This window comes from Miniopterus natalensis, chromosome 1, assembly GCF_054644295.1.
Source record: "Miniopterus natalensis isolate mMinNat1 chromosome 1, mMinNat1.hap1, whole genome shotgun sequence".
Taxonomy (NCBI): domain Eukaryota; kingdom Metazoa; phylum Chordata; class Mammalia; order Chiroptera; family Miniopteridae; genus Miniopterus; species Miniopterus natalensis.
Genome location: NC_142081.1, coordinates 98182365 through 98207261, shown reverse-complemented (window position 1 = coordinate 98207261; position 24897 = coordinate 98182365). Strand labels below are relative to the sequence as shown.

Below are 24897 nucleotides of genomic sequence, written 5' to 3'. Positions count from 1 at the left end.
GCTTGCCTGGGCGCCCCTTGCCAGGCCTGAGTCCCCATAGGCCCCCTCCTACTCCAGGCTTCATTCCCTTTCTCAGAGGCAGGTCTGTGGCTTGGCTGGGAGATCCAGGAACTGAGGGAGCACAGCAGCTGTGGGACAAGCCGCATAGCTAAAACCCGGCGGGCCATAGGGCCCTGCGGAGGAGACCCCAGCAGGCGGACTAGGCTGTCCAAAACCTCCTAACACTCCCAGCCTGTTGCTTATTCATTCAGAGTGGGAAAGCGCCAGCCCCAAGACCAGTCTGTGCAGGGCTGCCCAAGTGAGGCCCCCAGGCGGTCTTGCCCGGTGCCCGGCAGAGAGCCTCGTGCAACCCTGGGCACCGCCCCTGCCCTGCCCTGACCCCTTGGCCTCAAAATGCTGTCATCGGAGGAGCCGTCCCGCTCGGACCAAGGCCAGGATGGACAAAGCTAGAGCTGAGGCAGGCAAGGAGCCATCCTGTCCTCGAGGCCGTGGGAAGAGAAGCACGCATAGGGGGCCACTCCTGACAGCCTCTCCGTCCACCAGGCCTCTGCAGAGGGGCCACCATGGCTCTGGCCTCAGCCGGCTGGGAGGTGGGGGCGCTGGTGTGGGGCGCCTGCCTCTGCGTCCTGGTGCGCGGGCAACAGGCCCAGCCAGGGCAGGGCGCAGACCCCGGGCGCTGGCGGCAGCTGATTCAGTGGGAGAACAACGGGCAGGTGTACAGCCTGCTCAACTCGGGCTCCGAGTACGTTCCCGCCCGAGCTCAGCGCGCCGAGAGTAGCTCCCGGGTGCTGCTGGCTGGCGCTCCTCAGATCCCGCAGCGGCGCAGCCCAGGAGGCCCCCGGCGACGGCAGGCCCCGTCCCTGCCCCTGCCCGGGCGCGTGGGCTCGGACACTGTGCGCGGCCAAGCGCGGCACCCATTCGGCTTCGGCCAGGTGCCCGACAACTGGCGCGAGGTGGCCGTCGGGGACAGCACGGGCGTGGCGCGGGCTCGCACCTCGGTCTCCCAGCACAGGGGCTCCGCCTCCTCGGTCTCAGCCTCGGCCTTCGCCACCACGTACCGCCAGCAGCCCTCCTTCCCGCAGCAGTTCCCCTACCCGCAGGCGCCCTTCGTCAGCCAGTACGAGGCCTACGACCCGGTGGCGCGGACCTACGACCAGGGCTACGTGTACTACCGCGGCGCGGGTGGCGCCGGCGCAGCGGCCATGGCCTCGGCGGGGGTCGTCTACCCCTTCCAGCCGCCCGCGCGCTACGAGGAGTACGGCGGCGGCGGCGAGGAGCAGCCCGAGTACTCGCCGCAGGGCTTCTACCCCCCGGAGAGGCCCTACGCGCAGCCGCCCGCGCCCGCCGACGGCCTAGACCGCCGCTACTCGCACAGCCTGTACCACGAGGGCGCCGCGGGCTCGGAGCAGGGCCCCCCTGACCCCGGCCCCGACGCGGCGCAGGCCACGGGCGGCGCCTACGGCGGCGACCCCCGCCTCGGCTGGTACCCGACCTATGCCAACGTTCCTCCCGAGGCCTACGTCCCGCCGAGGGCCGTGGAGCCGCAGCCCCCGTTCCGCGCGCCCGAGCCGCCCTACCTGCCCGTGCGCAGCTCCGACGCGCCCCCGCCGGTGGCCGAGCGCGGCGGCTCCCAGCAAGGCCGCCTCAGCGTGGGCAGCGTGTACCGGCCCACCCAAAACGGCCGCGGTGAGTATGGTCCCCGTTTCCCAGCCCTGCGCTTTGTCCTCCTGGTCTCTGGTGCGCTGCTCCGTGTGCCTAGACCCTCCTCCGTCCGTTACCAAAGGCCCTCCCTGAGCAGCTAAGTAAGGGCCCCCCAACCCCCAATCAACAGCCCCAGTGCGCCCCACCTCCCGGCTTCCGCATCCATACATCATCAGTGCCAGCATTAGGCCGGCGGGGCTGGGCTCAGACCCTGGCTGGAGGGGCAGGGGGTGGAGGAGGAGGCACCTCTCAGACCTGGCTTGGGTCATTTGGGGACAAAGGGCAGGAGCCCTTCTCGGTGCCTCTTCCTCATTCTAATCAGGGCAAGTCCTCCACCCTTGAAGATGCCCCTATGTCAGCCTCACCGGGTGAAGTAGGGAACAAAGGGTCAGGAAGACCTCTGGAGGTGTGGCAAGTTCACAGTCACTGGACTATGTGAGCTTGGCCCCAGTGAGCAGGAGGTTAGAGGGGAAGCTCTTGTCCCAATCAGGAATCCAGTCTATATGACAAGAGTTCCCGCAGGGACACTAGAGAGGCACAAAATTGAAGGGACTGCCAAAAACTCAGTAATTGAGATAAGTAATATTTAATGCATTTTTTATATCAAAACAGTGCAAAAATTTCACGATGAACAAAATATCCCGATTTTATACAGTACCTATAATGGTATCATGCCAAGCCATATAGGAGCCTAAGGCAAACTGAAAAATCAGGAATCCTTATACTGTCTTTATTTGAAATTTTTATATTTTGTTCATCACACAGATTTTTTGCATTGATTTTGATTTTTTTAAATATTGCATCAAATATTACTTCTCTTGATTACTGAGTTTCGTACTCCAGCCCAGCCCATCCTAGTCCTGGCCCTGAGGGAGAGTCTTAGGAGGCCACTGTGGATGGGCTTCCCTCTGTCTTTTTGGGGGTGGAGGGATGAAGATATGACTTGGGAAGGCCCAAGCCATCTGCACACAAGGACACAGTGCAGGGGGCAGCCTTCCTTCTTCAGATGGACAACTCCTCATGTGCTATTAGCATGTGGGCTACTGTGCCAAGGACCTGCTAGTAGTCTGGCCAGGGCTAGCCAGCTATTGGTCCATCCTCTACTGTCTTAGAATTCCACTTCCTGCTTCTGTCTTGGTCAAGGTTTTCCATTCAGTCTCCAATGCATATGTGGTCCACTCCTGCCATGCCTCTTTCAGGCTACAATCAGTGCCCTGCTTCTCTGCTGCACACTGAGGTTGGTGTGCCAGCCTGCCAGACGAGGGCTAAAGCCTTTGGGCCCAGAGGCTCAGTTGCTGCTCCCCCAGCCTTTGCTCTGCTGCCTCTGTCAGCACAGGGACTGCTGCTGTGTCTTCAGCCATACTGACCTTGGGTGAGAGGCTGCTGCTGAGGCAGGGGTTGGGGTGAGGGTGGTGCTCTTGTCTCCCTAGGGGCTACTGGAACCCAAGGCTAGGTCTCTCGAGAAGAGTGTCCCCACTGGTAGCACATCCAAGGCATAGAACTCAAGTTGGGTGCTGATTCCCAGCGTGAGAATCTGCAGGAGCTAGGAAAGGACCGAGATGGAGGGCCCTCTGTGATGTGATGAAGGGTGCATCTTTGTGATCCTCACTGTGACTTGTAGCACCTGAGCATCAGCTGTTCCTAGAGTTCCTTGGAGAAGAGGATGTTTTGCTATAAGGTGCTAAGTTTTTGTGGTGGCTTTCCTTAGAATGCAAGACCACAGAGTGGGGCTCAGCCAAAAAGCACCCCACCTCTGGGCAGAGGAGAAAACTGAGACCTCAAATTCCATAGCACTGCTGATAGAGCCAAGCATGGGACTGGATGTATGTACTCCAAACCAGTGAGTGTTCTAGGGCCCCTTTTTGGCCTGTCAGTTTTTAAGGTTCAGAAGGGGACCTGCGAGGATAAGGCCATGTCTGGAGTGGAGGTGCTTGCTACTTAACAGGGCCTCTGGCCATTGCCCCTGAGCCCCACTGTTCATTTGGATTAAAGACATTTCTCCTCTAAAGGTAGCATGCTAGAGGCCAGGCAGAGTGTGCTGGTATGCACCAAATTTAGGCCTTGCTCTGGGAGGCACAGCAAAGAGGGCATCTCAGTACTGTGATTGGGCAGGCATTGGTAGATGGACTAGGGGAGGTCAGAGGAGGAGTCTGACCTGCACTGTTGCAAGGAATGGCCATCAGCACCCTCCCCTGGTCATGAAGGGGATGGTGTGTGGGGTGGGACTGTGGGGAGCGCAGGGTAGTTTGGGGCTCAGAGAGGGAGCACTACCTTCTCTCCCATCATTGGTTCTTCCTTCTTACCCTGCTAGGCCAGGACCATGGAAAATCCCAGTTCAGGGAAGGCCAAGTCTTGTTCTTTAACTCAGACCCCCAGGCTTGGTGTGGGAGTCCAGGGCAGATTCTCCAAAGCTGACCTCATTCCTCCTGGCCACACACCCAGGGGTCTGAGGCCCGGTGCTGGCAGCCTGAGTGTGTGGGCGTGGATGTGTCCTCACAACACTAAACACATGTGCACACCACCCTCGTCCCTCTGTGTCTGGGTGGTTTCCAAATGCCTGTCCAGAACCCAGTTTCTTCCTGGTGTGCCTTGACCCTCTCCCTCCCACCCAGGGCAGGGGTGCCCAAGGACATCCGACTCTGAAATGTGTAACTGGATGGAAGACTAGGAAACAGAGGCTCAGAGAGGGTGACATACTTTTTCTGGCTCTCCACAAATCCATGCAGAGTTCTGGAGGGTGGCCACCTGCTTCCCAGGCCCAGTTGCGTCCCCTTCACTGTGTCTCTCTCCCACTGCCAGGGCCTCCTCTCCCAGCCTCCTTGCCCCCACTTCTGCCTCCCCACAGCCTCAGCTTCTCTGAGCTGGTGGTCTTAGTGCTGACTCCAGAAGACCACAGCTCTTCTCCTAGGCCCCCCCTCCACACACACCCTTTGCCTGATTCATCAGCTCTGACAATCCTATGAAAGTAACATGGAGCAGGCTGCCCAGGCCGTCCTCCCAGGACATCTCTCAGGACCTCACCAGCCTAACCTGACATAGGTCTTTCAGCCCTGTCTTCACACAGCCAGTCAGAGGTTAGGAGAGAGTTGTGGTTGCCTCCTCCCTGGTCCCCTGATCCCCGCCTCTCTCTCACCAGTCCATCCTACACATGGGACAGATAAATCTTTGCATTGCTAACCATGCTACTCTCCTGCTCAACAAGGCCCTTTGGCTCCCAAAGCCTTCAGGACAAAATCTAATGCCTTGGTCTGTGGCTCCAGAACCTTGAGGTACCTCCTTCCTCTCCCCTCCTCCTCCTCCCTCTCTCAGGCCTCTGAAGCCCCCATGGGGACTCTGCTACAACTAGGCCTAGAGGTTTCCTCTCCCTCCACACCTGGGTGTTTCTGGGGTACTCACCTCTCCATCCAGTGCCCTGCACTCAAGAGGCCATACAGGGTTCCTTAGTCCCTAAGAGCAGCCCTAGCTCCCTGCCCACACACCTACTGTCTGCCCCTCCAGGTCACCTGCCCACCTCCTCAGGACTTGAAGTAGATGCAGGGAAGGACAGAAGCAGTCTCCCCAGGCAAGCATCCAGAGTTAGAGTCCCAAGGCAGAGATGACGGTAATAACGTGGCCATTTGCTGAAGAACACCTACTGAACTTAGTGGTTTCAATGTTTAATTTTCATTCACCCTCACAGCCTCCCAGAGAGGTGGAGATGATGGTCCTCTGGTACAGATGAGAAAACTGAGATTTAGGGAGGTCTCACTGCTAGATGCAGCTGAGCCAGAGTTCAAACTGAGCCTGTCACCTCTGCATTGCACAGAGATGAGCCAGGAAGAGCCCCCCCCCCCCCCCCGCAAACCAGGCAGGCAATGAGAGAGCCTGGGCCTCCACCACCAACCTCCCCTCTCTGGGCCTCAGTTCCCCCAGCTGCAGCAGGGGAGGGGGATATTAGCATCTGTTCGGTACTTTACATAGCACCCTTTTTAATTCCTGCAGCAATAATGAGTCAGGTACTGTCATTCATCCTATTTCACAGATAAGATGATAGACTCACTTGCTGATTTTCACACAGCCTCTTAGTAGTGAAACCAGGATTCGAGTCTGTGTGACTTCAAATATCATACATTATTGTTTAATTTTTGTGTATTCTTGCTTACCCTGCACACTTTATCTATTTGCTCATTTATTTGGTCATTCAACAGATATTTGATTGTCAACTGTGTTCCAGGCAGTGGTTGTGGCAGGATGAGATGGGTCAGTGAGTGCACAAGGCTTTGGAAGTGAAGAGTCCCTCAGCAGTGTGGTGCTAGAGCCTTGTCATCCTCACTCCAGACTCTAGACCTTGATTTAACAAACACTTATCTAGTGCTTCCTTAGTGCCTAAACTGTTCTGGGAGCTTTACAATTAGAGCCGCTTAACTCTCATAACAACCCAAGGTACTATTATTATTATCCCCGTTTTGCAAATGAGGAAACGGAGGCCCTCAGAGATTGACTTGCCCAAGATCATATAACTGGCGACTAGTAGAGCCAGAATCGCAGTTCAGCACTCCTTCCTCCTTCCCTGAAGTTGTCTCAGTGCTCCTTCAGAAAGAAATGGAGTCTTCAGGCCAGGAAGCTGTCATAAAGGGTCAGATGGGCTGTGGAGACAGGGACCTGGGTCCTCCTTCTAATTACTTTTGACAGTTAAATGCCACTAGTGTGGGAACAAACAAGTGGTGTCCTGGCAGCCTCATCTTAGGCAGACTTCCTGTCTCTCTTCTCATCCATTTGAGGGGTCACATCGTCTCTCCCCTGGTATCAAAATGGACCATCCCTGCAAGAAGAAACAGCTTCTATTTTAAATAATAATAATAGCAGCTGATCTTTACTGAACACTTACCATGTACCAGACACTATGCCAAGTAGTTTATTTTTATTTTCTCATTTAATTCCCCCAGCAACCTTGTGACATAGATAGTTTTATCACCCCCATTTTACAGACCAGAAAAGAGACTAGAAGTTCAGTAACTCATCCAAGGTCTCAGAGCTCATCAGTGGCCAAGCTTGGACCCAGGCTGACTCTACCCCACTGAACTCCCCATATGGGAAGGATATGTCTTCGTGTTCATTGTTTCTCTCAGGTCTAGATTCCCTGAAAAACCAACTTTTGGATTTTTACCTTGAATCCACAGGTGCCACAGAGCCTTTTTGGGGTGATGGCCAAGCAGGGTGGAGAGTCGTTAGGACCTACAGGCACCAGGCTACTGCCGCACTTGACCTGGGAGCTCTGGCCTTTTGTCCCCCTCCTCCCTCTCTCCTAACCCTAGAGGCCCCTATTTCAATGTCCTCTCAGCTCTGAAGGGGCACCTCTCCCCAGCAGTCCCAGCCTGATCCCACCCTACTCCTGTCCAAGCCAAGAACACACGGAAAGCTCTTCAGGGCAGTGGCTGGAATGGCAGGAGAGGAAGAGCTGGGATAGCTGGAGATGAGTGGTCGGCCCAGGCAGCCCACACCTGCTTTCAATTCCCATACAAGCATTCTTGCTAAGCAGCTGTCAGAAGGGCTACGGAGGGAGCCTGGAAGGAGAGGTTAGGTCTTGTCCCGTCCTCTGCCCTGACCTAATGGCCTCCTTGCTGCAGGCAGCTGGACCTAGAGGGCCTTTATTTCTGGATTTAGAATTATAGGGCCAGGATTGGGCCGGGGTTCCTCTTCCCCTTGCTGATGGCACTTAGAAATCAGACATTTCAGTATCACCTGGAAATGGGTGATACTGGTGTCAGAACTCCAGAGCAGAAGGGACTCGGGTGGAGAAGACATGGCTGGAGAGGCCTGTGCCATCAGGAGACAACCCACCCTTCTTCCTGCTTGTGAGCCAACTAGTACCATGACCTTTTGCCAAAGAAAGGACTTTTGGAGTCAGTCCCAGCCTTTGCTTGATAATGAAGTCTGTGCTTCCACTGGCAGGTGCCACCAGACCCTTTGTGGGGGGCAGGTGTTTGTGCACATGCTCACCAAGGGTGTATGGCTACCAGGCCCTGAGCTGAGTACAGGGAACCCATCCCTATCCTCACCGAGGTCTCAGCCCAGCAGCAAGAAACCAGGCACACAGGATGCAGTGACCCAAGGCCACCTCCATCTTGCCTGTCTCTCTAGTTCCCAGACCTGCTGTGCACTGAGACCTGGGCCCACAGCTGGGCTGCAGGCAAAGCAGAGCCCCACCCACTCCCAGGTGCTCTGTCTGGCTGATCATTTCATGAGGACATTCAGCCATTCAACAATATTATTAGCACCTTACTATGTTCTGGGCAGTGGTCTAGAGCTCGGTATTCATTAGAGCAAAGAAAGATAAAATTTTTGTCCTTGTGGATCTTATATTTTCATGCGTAAGCATAATAAATAGGTAAATAATAGAAAGTGGTAAGTACTGTGGAAAAAATATAGATACATAAGGGACATCTGGAGCTTGGGGGAGTAGGTTGCAAAGGTGGTAAGAGTAGGTCTCATGAGGTGACATATGAGCAGAGACTTTGACGGGAATGAGCGAGCTATGCAGCTCTCTGTGGGAAGAATATTCTAGATAGAGGAAACAGCCAGTGCAGAGGCCCTGAGGCAGGAGTTCCCTGGGGTTTTCAAGTATGTGCCAATGGGGTTAGAGCAGAGTGAAATGGGAGTGGGGGCATAATAGGAGACAGGCCAAAGAGGTATCAGGCCCAGACCATGGAGGGATTTGTAGGCCATTGTTAGAACTTTGGCTTTTATTCTTCATGCATGGGGGAGCTACTGCAGGGTTTGAGCTGAGCAGTGACATTGAAACAGAGCCCTGACTGCTATGCTGGGAATGGACAGTGGGAAGGTAGGCAGGAGACTGAGAGGAGGCTGGTACTGAGATCCAAGCAGAGATGATGGCAACTGGGCAGGGTGGCAGCAATAGAGATTATAGGAAGTCAGATTCGGGATGTATTCTGGAGATAGAGCTGATGGGATTTCCTGATGGACTAGATGTGTGGTGTAAGAGAAAGAGAGGAGTCAGGTATAACATGAAGGTTTATGGCCTGTGCAGCTGGAAGGATGGAGTTGTTAGAAGCTGAGATGGTAAGGCTATGGGCTGAGTGGGTTTTGTAAGAAAGGTAAAAAGTTCAGGTCACTGTGAAGCATCCCAGGGGCAGAGAGGGAACTCAGGGGACTGCAGCATCCAGGAAGACTTCTGGAGGTGTGGCCAGGGGCACTGAGCAGGGCCTGCAAAGGTGGGAGGGTGGGAGGGCAATGAGGTGTGCAAGGAGGAGGCTAAAGGTTTGGCCAGAGGGGTAGGTAGCTGACCTCCCTAAGGTTAGCCTCCTCCCAGCTCAGCCCCATCTGCTTCCTGGGCAGTTTGCTCAATTAAACAAACACTCACAGATCCCCTTCTCTGAGTCGGGCCTGCCACACAGAGGAGTGAGGTTGTCACTGCTACTGGACTGTGTCTCCCAGTTGGGAGGGGGCAGCAGACATGTGCTGGAAAGGGGGCACAGGGTGATGGCAGAGGGGTGGTCAAAACTGACAAGGCAGGCTTTGGCCTAAAGACTGTGAGGTCATAGCTGGCCTGTGCATGTCTGTATGTGTGTGTGTGTGTGTGTGTGTGTGTGTGTGTGTGTGTGTGTGTGTGTGTGTGTGTGTGTAGTAGAGAATTCCAAGACAAGGCACCGTGGTGTCAGAGGCCAGGGCAGAAAAGGTCAGCTGTGCTAAGTAGATGTCTACGGGTCCTTAGGGTTAAGAGATCTGAAAGGTTGGGTTAAGTAAGGCTAGAGCAACAGAGGCCTTAGCTGCCACTTTGAGAAGTTTGGGCTTGATTCCGTAGGCAGTGCGGAGCCATTGAAAGTTCTGGGCTTGATTTTATGGCTATCATAGCTCCTTTGCCTGGGCTGCAATTGACCCTTCATGGTGGGGCACAGTGGACCCTGCAGCTACCTTGCCTGGTGTGGCACTGCCAGGCCGGTGATGACAATTTAATGTTCTCATTTTTAGATGATAATTTCATAGGGCACAGAGCTGTCAGCTCCCACCCTGGAGGCCCTCTTGGCTCATCTTTATTCAAGGCTGTGCTTTGTGAGCATTCTGCTTTCCTTTAGGGGCTCCTCTGGAGCCTAGCTGCATGAGCCAGTACATCCCACTGCACACATATTTCAGAGCCCACTGCCCCATTCCTGCTGGACATTGTCTATCCTCCAGCCTGGGCTCAGGAGATTAGAGCTATTTGGCATTCCAGTCTCTCTCATCTGTTTCTCATGAGCAGGAGGCCTGGGGAGGAAAGATTTCCAAGGAGGTGGGTTTATGGAACCCATAGAAAAGGGAAGTCACCAGGGAAACAGGTGAGGTGTGGGGAAGCAGCAGGAATGTAATCACAGGCCCTCTGCTCTGGGCAGCCTTCAGGAACCACTGAGCAGGAGGGAACAGATCTCTCATGAAGCAGGAAGGATTTAGGTCAGACGTGGGCGAATTTCTTGGCTGCTAAATAATCGCCTGTAGAGGTTGTGAGAGGTCTTAGGCTCTTGCCCAAGGCTGGGGAGTAGACTGAATAGATCCTGAAAAGTATTTTAGTCTCCAAATATTTATGGAATTATCAAATTATGTCAAGGACTGGTTAGTCCAATCTCCCCGTCGTCCACATGGGGAAACTGAGCCTATGAAAAGGGAAGGGACTTGGACAATAGGGGATTGGGGCAGACTGGTCCTGAGCACATTGTGAAGGGGCTTTGGCTCCCCCCACAGAGGAGGCTCTGGGGACAGAGCCAGAATGCAAAAGCTGGTCCTTGTCCTTGGCTCTGTCTTTGCTGCCCTGGAGGGTCTGACGGGCCCTCCTAGGCTGAATGACTTCCCAGACCAGCAGCTGCCTATGGAATGGCCTTGTTACCCAATTCAGTTACACCCAGCCCCTGCCTAGCCAAGCAGCCTGGCTCATCCCACAGGCCTTTGCTACCCTTTGACTCAGTGTTCCCCACCCTGGCCCAGGCTCTAAGCAGCCTGAATCCCTAAGTGCAAGACCCCATGGTCAGCATGGAAGAGTGTCCATGGCTCCAGGCCATGAGTAGAATAGAGGACAATTAGATCTGAAGAAATGGTTAGGCCTGGAGAGGGCCCAGGCCTGCCCAGGGTCACACAGAATGTCTGTGACAGAGTAGAGTAGAATCCAGGCTCTTGTCTGCCTTGTGGGAGCAGAAGGCCGGAAGCTGATGGTGACCAGGGCCTCCCTGGGTAGCCTGAGCAAGACCATCCTTCAGGTGGTTAGCCCCACCCCTGGGGGTCTATCCCAGGAGACCATATAGACTGGCCATGGGTCAGAGGGTGCACACTATTTAACAGTGACAAGCAATGAACTAAATAGATCTTAAAAGTTTACATTGACTGAAAACTCAAGAATCAGAATGATATTATAAGACAATATCAATTATATACTTCAAAATGCATAAGCACTGCAGATTTTATAGAGACACAAATGGTCAAGGGCCTATCTAAGGGTCAGGGGTGAGGATGAAGGTTAAAAAATTTTATTACAAGAGAGGAGCCTTGCATCGGCCAGTGATAATGGTTAATTTGCTCTGAAATGGGAATTATGATTAATTCCATTTTCCGCATTCATAAAAACGAGAGTCTCCAGGAAAAGTTCTCATTGGAACCCACTTAATATAGTGTCCAGTGCCACATCCAAGGGCTGGATTACTCCATACATTCTGAATAAGAGATCCCAGCCCCTCTTCAAATCCATAGCTTGACTGTGGTGATATACACTTGTTAAAACTTGTCAGGCTGTACACCTAAAATCTGTACATTTGAATGTGTGTAGATTAAATTTCAAAAGCGTTCATTTTTATTAAAAAAAGAATGGCCCTAGCTGATTTGGCTCAGTGGTTAGGCCTGCAGACTGAAGTGTCTCGGGTTTGGTTCTGGCCAAGGGCACTTACCTCCTCAGTTGCAGGCTCAGTCTGGGTGCATTTGGGAGGCAACCAATCGATGTGTCTCTCTCACATTGATGTTTCTCTCTCCTCTCTCTCTCCTCTCTCTCTCTCCCCCCCACCCCCCACACACTCTCTCTGAAAAAAATATCCTCGGGTAAGGATTTAAAAAAAATTTTTTTTAAAAGAATGACAAGAGGAGTTCTGGGAGGGGTTCAGGACCTGGGATCTCCTGGAGCTGCCCCAACTCCCTGTGTGACTATGGTAAATTCATTGCCTTTTTAGAGCCTCAGTTCCCTCTAGCACCTCCATGTGCCCTAGTGTCCTGTGGGGTACAGGGTGAGGAACATGCTTGTGGATGATGGAACAGTAAAGTATAGTGGGCCCTCCATATCCAGAGATGGGGCTGGCAGATAAAGAGGGCTGACTAAGGGACCTGAGCATCTGTAGATTTTGGTATCCTTGTGGGGTGGTCCTGGAACCAATCCTCCTTGGATACTGAGGGATGACTATATTACTCTGCTAATCATTAAAGAAGCTTACCTGACAGAGTCCCTTGGGATTGGCAGTCCGTCAACCCCTGCAACATGGGGATGGGAGATGGGGGGGCCTTCTCTGCCAATGGAAGTGAGGGCACCTGCCTGGACCTGAGATTTCTCAACAATAAGAGGAAGAAGACCACCTGTGGCCAGGGTCAGGGCTCATTGTAACCAGCAGCTCAGAGGTGTCTGCACACATGTAGTACTCCACAACCACCACCACCACCCACCACCCCGCCATGGCTCTGGGGTTATTTAAAAAACTGACCACACTCAGTTACAATAAAAAAGGATTGATGATATCAAAGCAACTCCTTTTAAGGTGTTTTTTTTCTCTTAAGTACCACATTTTAGTCTATAATCTGGGGACAAACTGTAATGAGTCTGGGGTTCAGAGCTGTTGATAGGTGTTAGACCTCAGTGTGTGGCTAGGATTAGGGCTTAGTATAGGACCAGGGTCACAGATCAGTGAGAGGTCTGGAGTGGCATTAACCCTCGCTGGCCCTGAATACCCCTGGCCTCTTACCCAGCAGGCTCTTCTACTTCCCCAGACTGCACAGTTAGCTCATGAACTGGCCTAGAGAGGAAGGGTCAGGCCAGAAAAGCTTTGTGGAGCCATCTGTTCAGTGTTTATTAAAACCAGGCCTGGGATGGGGGTGGCAGCTTCTAGGGCCAAATGCTGGGTCTCATGAGGCTTCAAGCCCAACTGACCCACCCTCACATGTTGCTGAAGGACGGGGGATGATTCCTGTCTTCCTCACCTCTCCCCCAGAAGCTTTTAGGAACCAGTGGGTGAGAACCAGCTGGACACCAAGGTGGCCTCTTGCTTCGAGGGCATGAGGATCCCTGGAAAATGACTGCAGGCATTCCTGGGGGCTTGAGTAATGGGACCTAGGCTGGCCAAGATGGCCCCACCAGCCAGGAGCCGCTTCATCCTCACCCACCCTTGTGCTCCAAGCTTCCTCTTCATTCCAAGGCCATGAGGTCACACTGGCTGCCTGGACCCAGTCCCCACATAAGGCTGGGGCCCCAGGGTGAGCCGAGGTACAGTCTGGAAGCCCAAGGGATGTGTGCAAGGGATGGTATGCAGGCAGACACCTCTGTGAACGGCTTAGAAGCCAGAGTCCCCCTCCTCTGCCTCATCTTCTGGACCTAAAAGCTGACAAGAGGGTTTTGGCAGCCAGAAGGGGGAGCTGGAAGCCTGTACACATGACAGAAGTCCCCCTGCCTTGCTTATCCCCCGAGAATAGACGGCTTAAAAGAAGCTAAGAGGAACTTATGGCCTTGTTTCATCTTTATCTGTCAGAATCCCTGAAGCCTGAGAGGGGAGGGGATATGGAGGACCCAGCCTTGCTCCCCTTTAAGTCAGTGGCCCAGCAGGACCCCATGCAGAGGGGTCTGGACACCTGAACTCGGTTTCTGCTAATTCCTGAAAGCTTCAATGGGAATAACTTATGTCTGAGGAGAGGGGAGAGGAGGAAGGAAGGTAGGATGGACTTGGCTCTAGCATATCCTGGGAACAAGTGATCACAGGGGCTGGAGCAGACTCCATACTTCCCCTGGGCCCTGCAGGGGAAGGAGCCAGGTGCCCTCAGGTTGGAAGCCAGAAGCTGCAGACAGGGGAGGGCGTGGTTCTGTCTGGGGGCAGATGACAGGAAGAAAGGAATAGGGCTAGGTGCCCAGGCTGAGAATCCTGCCTAGTCAGCAGCCTGCTCTGGGGACGTGTTTTCCTTCTAGCCCATCCCTTCCTGCCCACCCCCACTTCTGCCTGCCAACATTCACCTGGCTCTTCCCACGAGCCTGCTGGGACCCAATTAGGGGCAGAAGCCCAGCACTGTCTTGGTGGTTTATGAGAAATGCTGGGTGAGGGGTGCAGAGGGTATCTGGAGGCTAACGCAGAGGCCTGGGGAATAGGACATGGAGGAAAGCGTCTCTGTCGAGAAATTACTTGGTTCATTCAGTGTTGCCTCCAGGCCCTTGTCCATGCTGTTTCCCCTATCAAGAATACCCTTCCCTCTTTGGCTTTCCACATTCTGCCCTGTCTCCCAGCTCTTATTCATGTTCCAGCTCTGCCAGGAGGTCTCAGCACTCCCACAGCACGGAGTTTGAGAGGTGAACTCCTGCTCCCTGACCTCCCTGACCCCACACCTGAACCTAGGGAGAGGGGATCACATCCCACACCTGGCTCCAGCTGGGAAGCTTCCTGAAGGAGATGACAGCCTGTGTAAAGGAAGGAGAATGGCAAAGGGTGTTTGGGGCTGGGGAGGTCTCTGGGTATTAACCATAGCCAACCTGACTCTCCTCAATGTCACACTTCCTCCCTCCTCCCTTTCTCCCACTGCCCATTCCCAGGTCTCCCTGACTTAGTCCCAGACCCCAACTATGTGCAAGCATCCACCTATGTCCAGAGAGCTCACCTGTACTCCCTGCGCTGTGCAGCAGAGGAGAAGTGCCTGGCCAGGTAAGGAGCTGAGGATGAAGCTTGGCGCATTGGGACAGTCTCTAGGAGTCACTCAGAACCTACTGGCATGCCAGCCAGGCGGCCAGGATGCCTGCAAGCCATTCGACCCTGGCCAAGTGTTTGAGCCTCTCAGGTCCTGGCCTTCCTCATCTATGAGCCTTGCCTGCCCCGAGGAAGTTGGGAGGGAAAGGGAGCAAGCTGTTATCCAACATTTGTCACTACACAAAAAAGCTGACTTTTACTGTGGCTTTTAATCTTCACATCAGCCCTGAAGGTACGTGGTGCCAGCAGGGCAGGAAACAGAGGTGCAGTGACAGGAACTAAAACTTTTCCTCTCCGAGCTGCCTATGAGAAGGTTCTTTGCCCAGCTGGCGTGGTTCAGTGGTTGAGCATCAACCTAGGATCCAGGTTTGATTCCTGGTCAGGGCACATGCCCGGGTTGAGGGCTTCATCCCCAGTCAGGGGCATGCAGGAAGCAGCCGATCAATGACTCTCTCATCATTGATGTTTCTATCTCTCTCTCCTCCCTTCCTCTCTCTGAAGTCAATAAAGACATATTTTTTAAAAAGAAGAAAAAAAAAGGTTCCTTGTGGAGGGCCCAGGTTCCCAGTGGAGGGCCCAGGTTCCCAGTGTTCCTACGAGGACCACAGAGTACAGGTGTGGCTGTGGCTGGCCCAGGCTGTCTGCCTGGATCACAGCAGGGACAGTGGGCATGGGTGACAAAGAGGCCTCAGTTATGTGTGGCACCAGAGAGGGAAAAGAGACTATTTACATGACCCCAAAGGTGAGTACAGCCAACTCTCCATTATTCCTGGGCGATTCTGCCTCCTGCAGAGCTGGCTTCTAACTTTATTAACAGTGAATATCCTGTTCAAATGTGTATGCTTTGGGAACATCTCCCTGTGCTAAAGAATTAGTTAAATATTACATTGACCTACTTCTTTTGTTGACATTTCTCTATGCTGGAAACACCTGGTTTTCTTAATTACTTGCTTTTTTTGACATTTGAACTCTTTATTTATTTTTATTTTTTTAGTATCTGGAAAGCCCTTTGGAATATAAATATTTTCTCACTTAAGGAATTTCTAGTCCACTGCCACTCAGAGGAGCTGACCACAACTGTTATCTCTCTGTAACAAGATAAGGAGCTTGCACCAAGATGTAGCTCAACTCACTGCTTCCTTCATCAAGAAAATCTGGCTTTAAAAAATGAAGTGTCACACTCAATAGTGTGATTAGTAATGCAGTTGATTTACATGCTGATGCAAGTTCCTTATCTCATTATAGACTGGCAACAAAAAGTGTGTGAACTGGCAACAGTCCTGGGACCACACCTTGAGTCCGCTCAGTTGTTCATGGAAAGAGAACACAGTGATAATGCTCCTGCTGATTCCTCCAACAGTAAGGAACTCGCAGCCTCCATGGCAATCCATTAAGGCTGAGTTTTGAAGAGTTTGAGTCAAAACCCAACTATCTCTCCATCTTCATGGAGCATTCCTTGTGTCCAGACCTGAGCTCCTGGATGGGCTGAGGAGGAGACAACCAGGCACTGTCCTGAGGGGATGTCCTGGTCCTGTCAGAGGGACCAAGTAACTGAGAGTGGGAGGAGAGCTAGCATGAACAATTTGCAGGCTAGAGCTAACTTTGTGAGTTCAGAGAAGGAGAGGTCGGCAAGGGTTGAGGCATCAGAGGAGGCTGGATGCAGAGTACAGACCTAGAAAACCCAGCAAAACTGAAGCGCTGGAGCACAAGGGCCCTTAGGAATCATCGGAGGTGTTGGTTGCAGGCTGGTGCCAAAGCACAAATGGCCAGCAGGACCTAGACAAGGGAAGGGACTTATTCCAAGTCTCATCATGAGTTTGTGGCCAAGCTGGGCCTAGAATCTTGATGGTTTCCCACAGAAGGGCAGCATTAAACTCACGGGGAAGGAGGACATTTGTTCCAACCTAGACACAGATGGATTCCAAGTCTCTTCCAGACAAGGCCAAGGGTCTTATGTCCTGGCAGAGAGGAGTCTGCAGTGCCTATTGTCCAGACATCTTCTCAGAGCAAGCTAATTCCCACAAATGGCCACCTTCTGCCTCTGGCTTTAGGACCCAGACCTTAATGAGTTTCAGGGACGTGCCCCTGAGGCCAGCCAGGACAGCCCATCTCAGTTGGGAATTGGGGGTCAGTAAGTGAATTGGGAACAGGCAGTCTGCACCAGACCCATACCTCCTGAACAGAAAAGGGCAGGACGCTGGCCCTGAAGCCAGGTAATCAGGTAGAGGTGACCTAGTGACATGGACCCAGCTTGGGGAGTATGTGGAATCACTGTTAGAGCTCACAAGCAGTCAAGATTTCTTTAAGTAGAGCAATCAGGTCAGACTTCCTTAAGGAGGGGACCTGAGTTGGCATAGGAGGCTATGAGTTCTGGGTCAAGCAATCAGCATGGACAAAAGTATCGATTAGCAAAAGAATTAAGTCTGTTTGAGAAACAGAGTTTGAAGCCGGAACCCAGAGAGTGTGGGGAGTGGAAGACAGGACCAGGAAAGTGACGAGGCTTTGACACTGAAAAGCCTGAACCTGTTTCTTAGGCCCACACCTGAGACATGACATACTTTAGTCACCAATTAGGGCTTTGTCTGGAGGAGGGAAGACTCAGCAGAATCTCCTGGATAGGCACATATTTATTGTGTGTGTTTTTAAAATATGTTTTTATTGATTTCAGAGAGAGGAAGGGAGAGGGAGAGAAACATCGATTGGCTGGCTCTTGCACGCCCCCTACTGGGGATGGAGCCTGCATGTGCCCTGACCAGGAATCAAACTGGTGACCCACTGGTGCATGGGATGATGCTCAACCAACTGAGCCACACTGGCAGCGCAAGATAGGTCCATTTTTAAAAAAGATCTCTAAAGATTTTTATATGACCCCACCCCCAGCGGTTTTCCCCAGCTAAGAGTCTCCTGCAGGCACCAGGAACCCTCAGAGGCTCACTGTCAGACGCGATGCTGCCAGCCTTATGGAGGGAGGGGGAGAGGCCTGAGCCTTCACCGAAGCACAGGGGTCAGATGTCAGGGTCTTCAGGGACAAGTTGGCCCATTCTGGGTTTCGATATCATGGTTCCCAGTCCCACTCCGGTCTTCCCACCTGTCCCTGCAGCACAGCCTATGCCCCGGAGGCCACCGACTATGACGTGCGGGTGTTGCTGCGCTTCCCCCAGCGGGTGAAGAACCAAGGCACCGCCGACTTCCTCCCAAACCGTCCTCGGCACACCTGGGAGTGGCACAGCTGCCACCAGTGAGTGGAGCCAGTGGCCTCTCCCACCCTTCCTCTGGGCTGGAGGACTTGTGCCCCAGCTCCCCTCCCCCATTAGTGCTCCTGGTGGGGGCAGGTGCTGGTGGGAGGGCCCTATGAGGTGTTTTCTGCCAAGGATCCATCACTGGGGCAAGAGTTTCTCAGAGGAGCCTTAGTAAAAGCAGGGCTGGGAGAGGGGACATGGAAGAATCAATCTTTAAGGGATGGAAATGTCTAGAATAAAGGGCACTGCCCAAGGGAGGCCAGTGCAAGTAGTTGCCCAAAAGGAAGTGAGGAGTCCTGAGGGGGTGCTCTCCTCGGGTGAACTGGCTGGTTGGGGACAGGAAAAATGCTGCCCTGTGGGACACAGGAGACCCAGGAGCCCAGACTGGTCAGGAGGCTGTGTCACAGCAGGGTCACAGGGGCCCATATCAGAAGGAGGATGGCATGGGATGGGATGGGATGGGATGGGATGGGGTGGGGTGGGGTGGGGTGGGGTGGGGTGGGGTGGGGTGGGATGGGATGGGATGGGATGGGGTGGGATGGGATGGGATGGGATGGGATGGGATGGGATGGGATGGGATGGGATGGGATGGGAAGCCCTAGGGTGACCAGGCCTTCTTCTCTCTCCTCCTGCCTTATGCCTCCAGACATTATCACAGCATGGACGAGTTCAGCCACTACGACCTGTTGGATGCAGCCACAGGCATGAAGGTAGCTGAGGGCCACAAGGCCAGCTTCTGCCTGGAGGACAGCACCTGCGACTTCGGCAACCTCAAGCGCTACGCATGCACCTCACACACACAGGTTGGGCTAGAGAAGCAGGGCAGGGGCATAGGGTGCAGGATGCTGCCCACCCTGGGAGCTGGAGGAGCAGACAGCAATGTAGTCTGGGCCAAGCTGAAGGGCCAGTGCCAAGACCCATGGCCACTCAGCTCAACCAGAATGGTAGTCTTCTTGCCAGTCCTCGGGCCACCACAGGGCCCCTTTGGACTCTCCCCTCCAACCAGGCCCCTTCCTACGTCATTCCCAAGGTGTTTGCTCATGGAAAGAAAGAAACATTCCAACAGAGTTGAATGGCATGATGTTCCAATCGACTATTTTTCTATCCAGATCTTTCTGTCCATCTGTCTAAGCATCATAGAGTGGCCATCTATCCTCTGTCCATTTCTCCCAGGCATGCCCCTTCTTCATTTGATCCCCCTAATCTGGAAATTATATCTATCATCTCTCTGGTCCATTCCCCCTGTGGGTTTAGGGAGGGGCAGTCCCACTCTGAGCAGCTGCCCTAGACCAGGGTCAGGGCAAAGCACAGAGGAAGGAGGGCCCTTGGCTGCTGGACTAAGCATGAGGGGTGCTGAGGAGTATGTAGCACCCTACCCTCTACTCTTGTCCCTGTTCTCAGGGCCTGAGCCCAGGCTGCTATGACACTTACAACGCGGACATCGACTGCCAGTGGATTGACATAACTGATGTGCAGCCCGGGAACTACATCCTCAAGGTGGGCCTCCCAGTCTGGGGCACCCCCTCCAGCCTGATGCTCACATCAGTGTCCCCACCTCTGAGATATGCTTCAGCTCCTGGGCACGTTCCCCTCTTCCCAGCAGCTGAGCAGAGGCAGCACCTTCGGGTATCTTGCAGAGGGCTGCACTTCCCACCTGAAGGTCCTTAGCCTAGGGCAGACACAGCCTCGTTCCATAAAGACACCAAGGAACCCTGGGCCAGGTGTGGTGGGGTTAGAAGAGGGGATGAATCAGCCATGTGGTCCATCCTCCTGTCTGTGGGCAGTGAAGGGTATCTAGGAGAGGACACCACCCTCTGAGAGAGACCTTCAGCTCTTCACAGTGACCCCTGCAAAGCCAGGGGCTCCTGTGACCAAAAGTCCCTTCCAGCCTAAACTCCACGTCCAATGCTCGCTTGCTTAAATGCCCCTTCCCTTGGTGGGGGGCAAGTAGAAAAGCATATTAAGGACCCACTACCCAGTGTGATATATCCCTGCACAGGCTGGGCAGGGCTGAGTTGTCATGACCTCAGCTGGGGAAGGCAAATCTCAGCCTCCTCCACACAGGTGTGAAGTGAAGGCGGGGTCATTGTGCCAGGTCCCCCGGACCCACTGTTCCACACAGAAGTTCAGAGGAAGAGCAGTGAAGACAGGCTTGGGAGGCGGCTTTAACCTGCATGAAGACGGCTACTAGGGCGCTGCGGTCAGAACATAGCAACCTATCCTGAGTGCCTCTCGGCAGGCTCCATGGGCCTCTCTTCACCTCACCCAAGAGCAAGGGTTGTCAAGGGTATTCTGTCCTTCCTTCCTTCATCCACTCACCAAACATGTACAAAGGATCCTCTGAATTCTGGGTGCTGGGGATTCAACTCACATTAGCTATACACAGTTCCCACCCTTAAGGAATGTACGAGGACTTAAAAGTAATATCCTTCCATCTGATCCTAAATGCTCTGCTGTATTTGCTGGATGCAGTCTACCCCAGTGAACCACCCCACCCGCACAATAATTCAATATTTGAAAGGCTTCCTTGTGTCTGGACAGCTCTCCTTCAGACAAAAAGTACAGGTTATGCTTGGGCCATCATCTCAGTGAGTGTTGGGCACCCTGGGCTCCAGGGCAGGGGATGCCACCTGGCATCAGACAAGCCTTCAACAGGTCATATAGATGGGCATGGTGGTGAAAGGGTGTGAGCCTCAGAGTCCAGAGACCAGGCGTAGGATCTCTGCTTGGCCCCTCATCCCTGCTGTGTTCCCGGTGGCAGTCACTCAGCCTCTGTGACCCCCAATGCCCCGTGCTGAGGGGCCCATCTGCCTGGGCTCTGGCTCTGGGGAAGTTCACATCTTCTAATAAGGGTGATCTGATGTGTTCTTTGACTGTCTCTTCTCTCCTCCCTCTGTCTCTCTGCATCTCCCCATGTCTCTCCATCAGTGTATCTTTGTCTCTGTGTCTCTTCGTCTCATGTGGTCTTTCTCCAACTCCCTGTCTTCCTCTCCTTGTCTCTTCTGTGTCTATCTGTCTGCCTCTCCACCATCTTCCCTGGTGACCAAGTGAAGCACAGCCCCCTGACCAGACCTTTACTCTGCCCCCACTTCAGGTGCACGTGAACCCTAAGTACATTGTTTTGGAGTCTGACTTCACCAACAACGTGGTGAGATGCAACATCCACTATACAGGTCGCTATGTTTCTACGACAAACTGCAAAATTGTCCAGTAAGTGCTCCCCCGCCGCCTCCCTGCCCCAGCCCCTTTCCTACATGGGGAGCAGGCTGGCCACACGAAACATAAGATACCTGCACTTTGGGTCACATCAATCACCAAACTCGGTTGCGATTGGGCCCAGCCCACAGGCTGAGATGGAGGAGCCTTGTCTGTGCCAGCCCCAAGCTGAGTTCCCACGGTGGGGCTCAGGCTGCACTGCTGATCTGTGATGCAGCTCCCTACGATTTCTCAAGTGGGAACCAGCAGGAGGCAGCATTGTTGGATGGATGTGCACAGGCTCTGCAATCCTACTTCTGTGACTTCCTCGCTCTGTGACACTGAACAGTTCACCTCACTTCTCTGAGCTACTTTTCTCAACTGGGAAATATAAAATAGGCATTTTTTATATTCCAGTAGGCTTCTGAGGAAATTTAAAGGCCTTATGTCTGAATATTCGGGAACCTTTCACAGTAGCACTCAGTGAATGGTATCTATGATGATCAGTGTCCTTATCAAGTAGATTGAATTAAACAGTCCCAGATTAGAAGTGATTGTGGTTGGAACGAGCCATCGTCAATCCCCTGGCCCCACCGTTGAGTTGATAAACTCTGAGCTCAGGCCTTTGGCACATGGCTCTTGGGCAGGGTCCTCAGCTGTTGCTGCCCGACGCTGGCTGTCCTCAGCCTCTCTCCTGATTCCCCACATGAAGTACTTTGCAGAGGAGGCCTTTACTTACAAGTTTGCAAAGAAACCTCACCCCCCTCCATGTGAATTTAAAATATTTGATCAGGTCAAAGCAACTCTTTTCCATTAAAAGGGTGAGAGAGAGAGAGCAATCCCAGAGTTTTCATCCGTCACCTGGGGGATGAATGGGAGTGAGTCCAAGGCCCAGAGAGGCCTCTTTACCCAAAAGTGAATGCTTATTAATACTTGACAGGTATGAGAGGTGGAACCTGGAACCAGGATCAGGGCTCAGTGTGTGAGCAGAGTCAGGGCTCATTTAGAGAAAGCTTTCATCCTTGGCTGCTACCACTAGACTAACTGTTTAGAGACTAACCACCCCCCCACACACACACACAATAATACCATGTGCAGTGATTAAGTTCCTCATAAGCAGAATTAGATCAGAATTATCCAGGTCACAGAGTGTGTTTGAAACAACTGAGTCTTGCCCCATCCCTAGCAACGTGGCTCTTTGGCAGGCCTGGATTTCCAGCACTTTTTCACTCCTCAGGGCCTGTCTCAGCCATTTATACTGAGGGGTCACCTAAATGGCAGAGGTTTTCTGGGAAGCAATTCTATGAAAGGAAAAGGAGGAAGGAAGAAAGGAAGGAAGGGAAGGAGGAGGAGGAGGAGGAGGGGAGGGAGGGAGGGAGGGAGGAAGAGAGGGAGGGAGGAAGAGAGGGAGGGAGGGAGGGAAAGAAAACAGGCTGGGGTATGGGGAAGGGGTGGTGCTGAGACCCTGCCCTGGGTTGGAGTCCATGAAACGCCTCTTCTTGGACCTGGGCTTAGGGGGCCCTTTCCCCAAACCCTCCCATGTGGGATCTGGCCTGTGGAGGGGAAGCCCTCAGCAGGGGAGGCAGTGGGGACCTTGCCAACAGTGGAATGAGGGGCCTACCCAGAAGCCTACCTCTCTTTCTTCCCTTAGATCCTGATCTCCAAGAAGGTGGACAGACGGCCAACCGCCCCGCTTCCCAAAGCAGGTCCTGCTTACCAGGCAGTGTCCCACCAGGACAAACCTGGTCCAAGGGGTGCAACCTCTTACCCACAGGCAGGGGCAGCTGAACACAGGGGCATCCCTCTCTGCCGGCCTCAGGGAGTGAACCTGGACCAAAACCACAGGGATTCCGGGTGCCAGGCCCAATTTCATACTTAAGTTTTCTCTACAACATTATTTTGTTGGTTGTTGGTTATTATTTTTTATATTTTGACTATACCACAGAGCAAGATTGCCCAGACCTGAGCTGAATAAAACAAGGTTTTTCTACTCTCTGGCTCTGCATATGGCCTGCCTGATGGGCCTGCCAGAGCTAGGTTGGGCTCTGGGGACAACATGGGACTTCTTTCTCCCAGCAGAACTCAGAAAGAGCAGCCACAGCCCCATCAGGACTACAGCTTGATCAAGAGGGCATCGAGCCCACTGTGGAAACCCTGAGAAGTTTACCCCCAAGCCAAGCCCTCTGTGTGGGAAGAGGATCCCCCCGGGGTGAGGGTCTCTGGTCAGTCTCCCACCCCTTCACCATTTGCCTCCTGCAGCCTCACTCTCCCACCCTCCTCACTCTCATATGAAGGCACTCACTCTACCAGCCACTTATCCGCATATTGAACACACACTAAAGAATCAGACAGTCCCTACTCTCAGAGCTCACAGGGAACGAAGTCAGGTGCACGCCACACCTAGTGAGACAACCCCTGGGGGGACATGGAGTCTTCACATAGGAGGTGGTGTGAAGGGAAGGGATGGGGGTATACTTGGCAGAGGCTGATGGAGGTGGGAGTTGGAGGTGGAGGGAAGCCCTTGGCTGCCGTAGCCCTCACTCTCCAGCCCTGGCTGTGGTGTCCTTGAGGTCCTAGATACTGGGTCATGGCAGGAAGAAGCGGAATGGTGTGCCTCCCCTCTTCCATCCCCTCCCATGAGCCCTCAGGATACCTCTGCACCTACCTGCCCCCTGCCAGCTCCCTGCCTCCCCAGGGGAGTAACACTAGTGGAAAAGGGCAAGAGATGTCCAAAAACCAGGGCTTGGCTCCAGGGCCCGTTCTCCTGCTCACTGGCTGTGTGACTTTGGACAAGTCATGCTACACCTTGGGGCCTTGGTTTCCTCAGCATCAAGTGGGAATGCTCCCCCGCCAGGCTTGCACGCAGAAATGGAGAGCCAGCATGCTCCGGCTACAGGGACAGGCACTGTGTGAGCTGCAGGGGCTTGGACCTACCCTCCAGATCACTGTGGACCCCCGCTTGTTTGCACCCAGAGTTCCCAAAGGAGAAAGGAGCCCCCCTTTTGGCTCTCATGCAATTTATACCTCAGGGTCCTTGGTAGCAACTAAGTCTTCTGGCAGGGTGGGGAGGGAGGGCTTCTAGGAGCCATGCTGTGCTTCCAGAGGGCCCTGGCCCCAGCCCCCTGAGCCTTGGGCCACTCCCAGCCAAGGCAGCAGGATGGAGTGGAGCTTGCTAGGATCAGCTCTTTCCTGGCACAGAGAGTGCGCTTCAGCCCTTCCACCCTCCCTCCAGGCTGGGCCATGAGGCCCGAAGAGAGTAGACAAAAGCCTGTCGTCCAAGGGCTGTCCTGCTGCACTCACGCCCTCCTGTGCCTCCGAGATGCTGTCTTGATTCCAGCCCCACCCCTCCATTCTAAGCACCCCCAAGACTGAGCAAGGGAGGGCTCAGACACGGTCACCCTATTCTGGACTATCAGAGGGCCCTTGAGGTGGAGTCAAAAGTCCCCAATTCCCGTATCAGAAAGGAAGCCCAGAATGGGAGCCTGTCTGAGGCCACAGGCTCAGCCAGTGCTCAAGGGAGGCTCCTGGGGATTCATGGTGCTCCTGGAGGGAGGGGTAGCCTGCCTGGCTCTGGGCAGACTAGAGGGCTGGGGGAGGAGGAGAGGAGGAGCAGGACCAGCTTCCCTGGCTGAACCAAGAAAGGGTTATTTCTTTTTTCTTTTTAATATATCTTTATTGATTTCCAGAGAGAGAGGAAGGGGGGGGAGAGAGAGAGAGAGAGAGAAAGAGAGAGAGAGAGAGAGAGAGAGAGAGAGAGAGAGAGAGAAAGAGAGAGAGAGAGAGAGAAACATCAATGATGAGAGAGTCGTCATTGATCAGCTGCCTCC

At 53.6% G+C, this 24897-nt stretch overlaps 1 protein-coding gene across 2 annotated transcripts; it reads left to right on the top strand.

Moving 5' to 3' along the window:
* The first annotated feature begins 250 nt into the window (after positions 1–250).
* Positions 251–23061, top strand: LOXL1 (lysyl oxidase like 1). Of its 2 annotated transcripts, XM_087824381.1 has the most exons (7): positions 251–1686; positions 14486–14594; positions 17737–17874; positions 18522–18678; positions 19277–19372; positions 20970–21085; positions 22722–23061. In XM_087824381.1, the coding sequence occupies exons 1-7, from the start codon at positions 564–566 to the stop codon at positions 22726–22728; spliced, it is 1746 nt and encodes a 581-aa protein (XP_087680507.1). In that variant the 5' UTR covers positions 251–563; the 3' UTR covers positions 22729–23061. The 2 variants fall into 2 exon arrangements, with proteins under 2 accessions (XP_087680507.1, XP_087680510.1); XM_087824384.1 differs by lacking the exon at positions 22722–23061 and having other exon boundaries at positions 20970–21089.
* The last annotated feature ends 1836 nt before the right edge of the window (positions 23062–24897 follow it).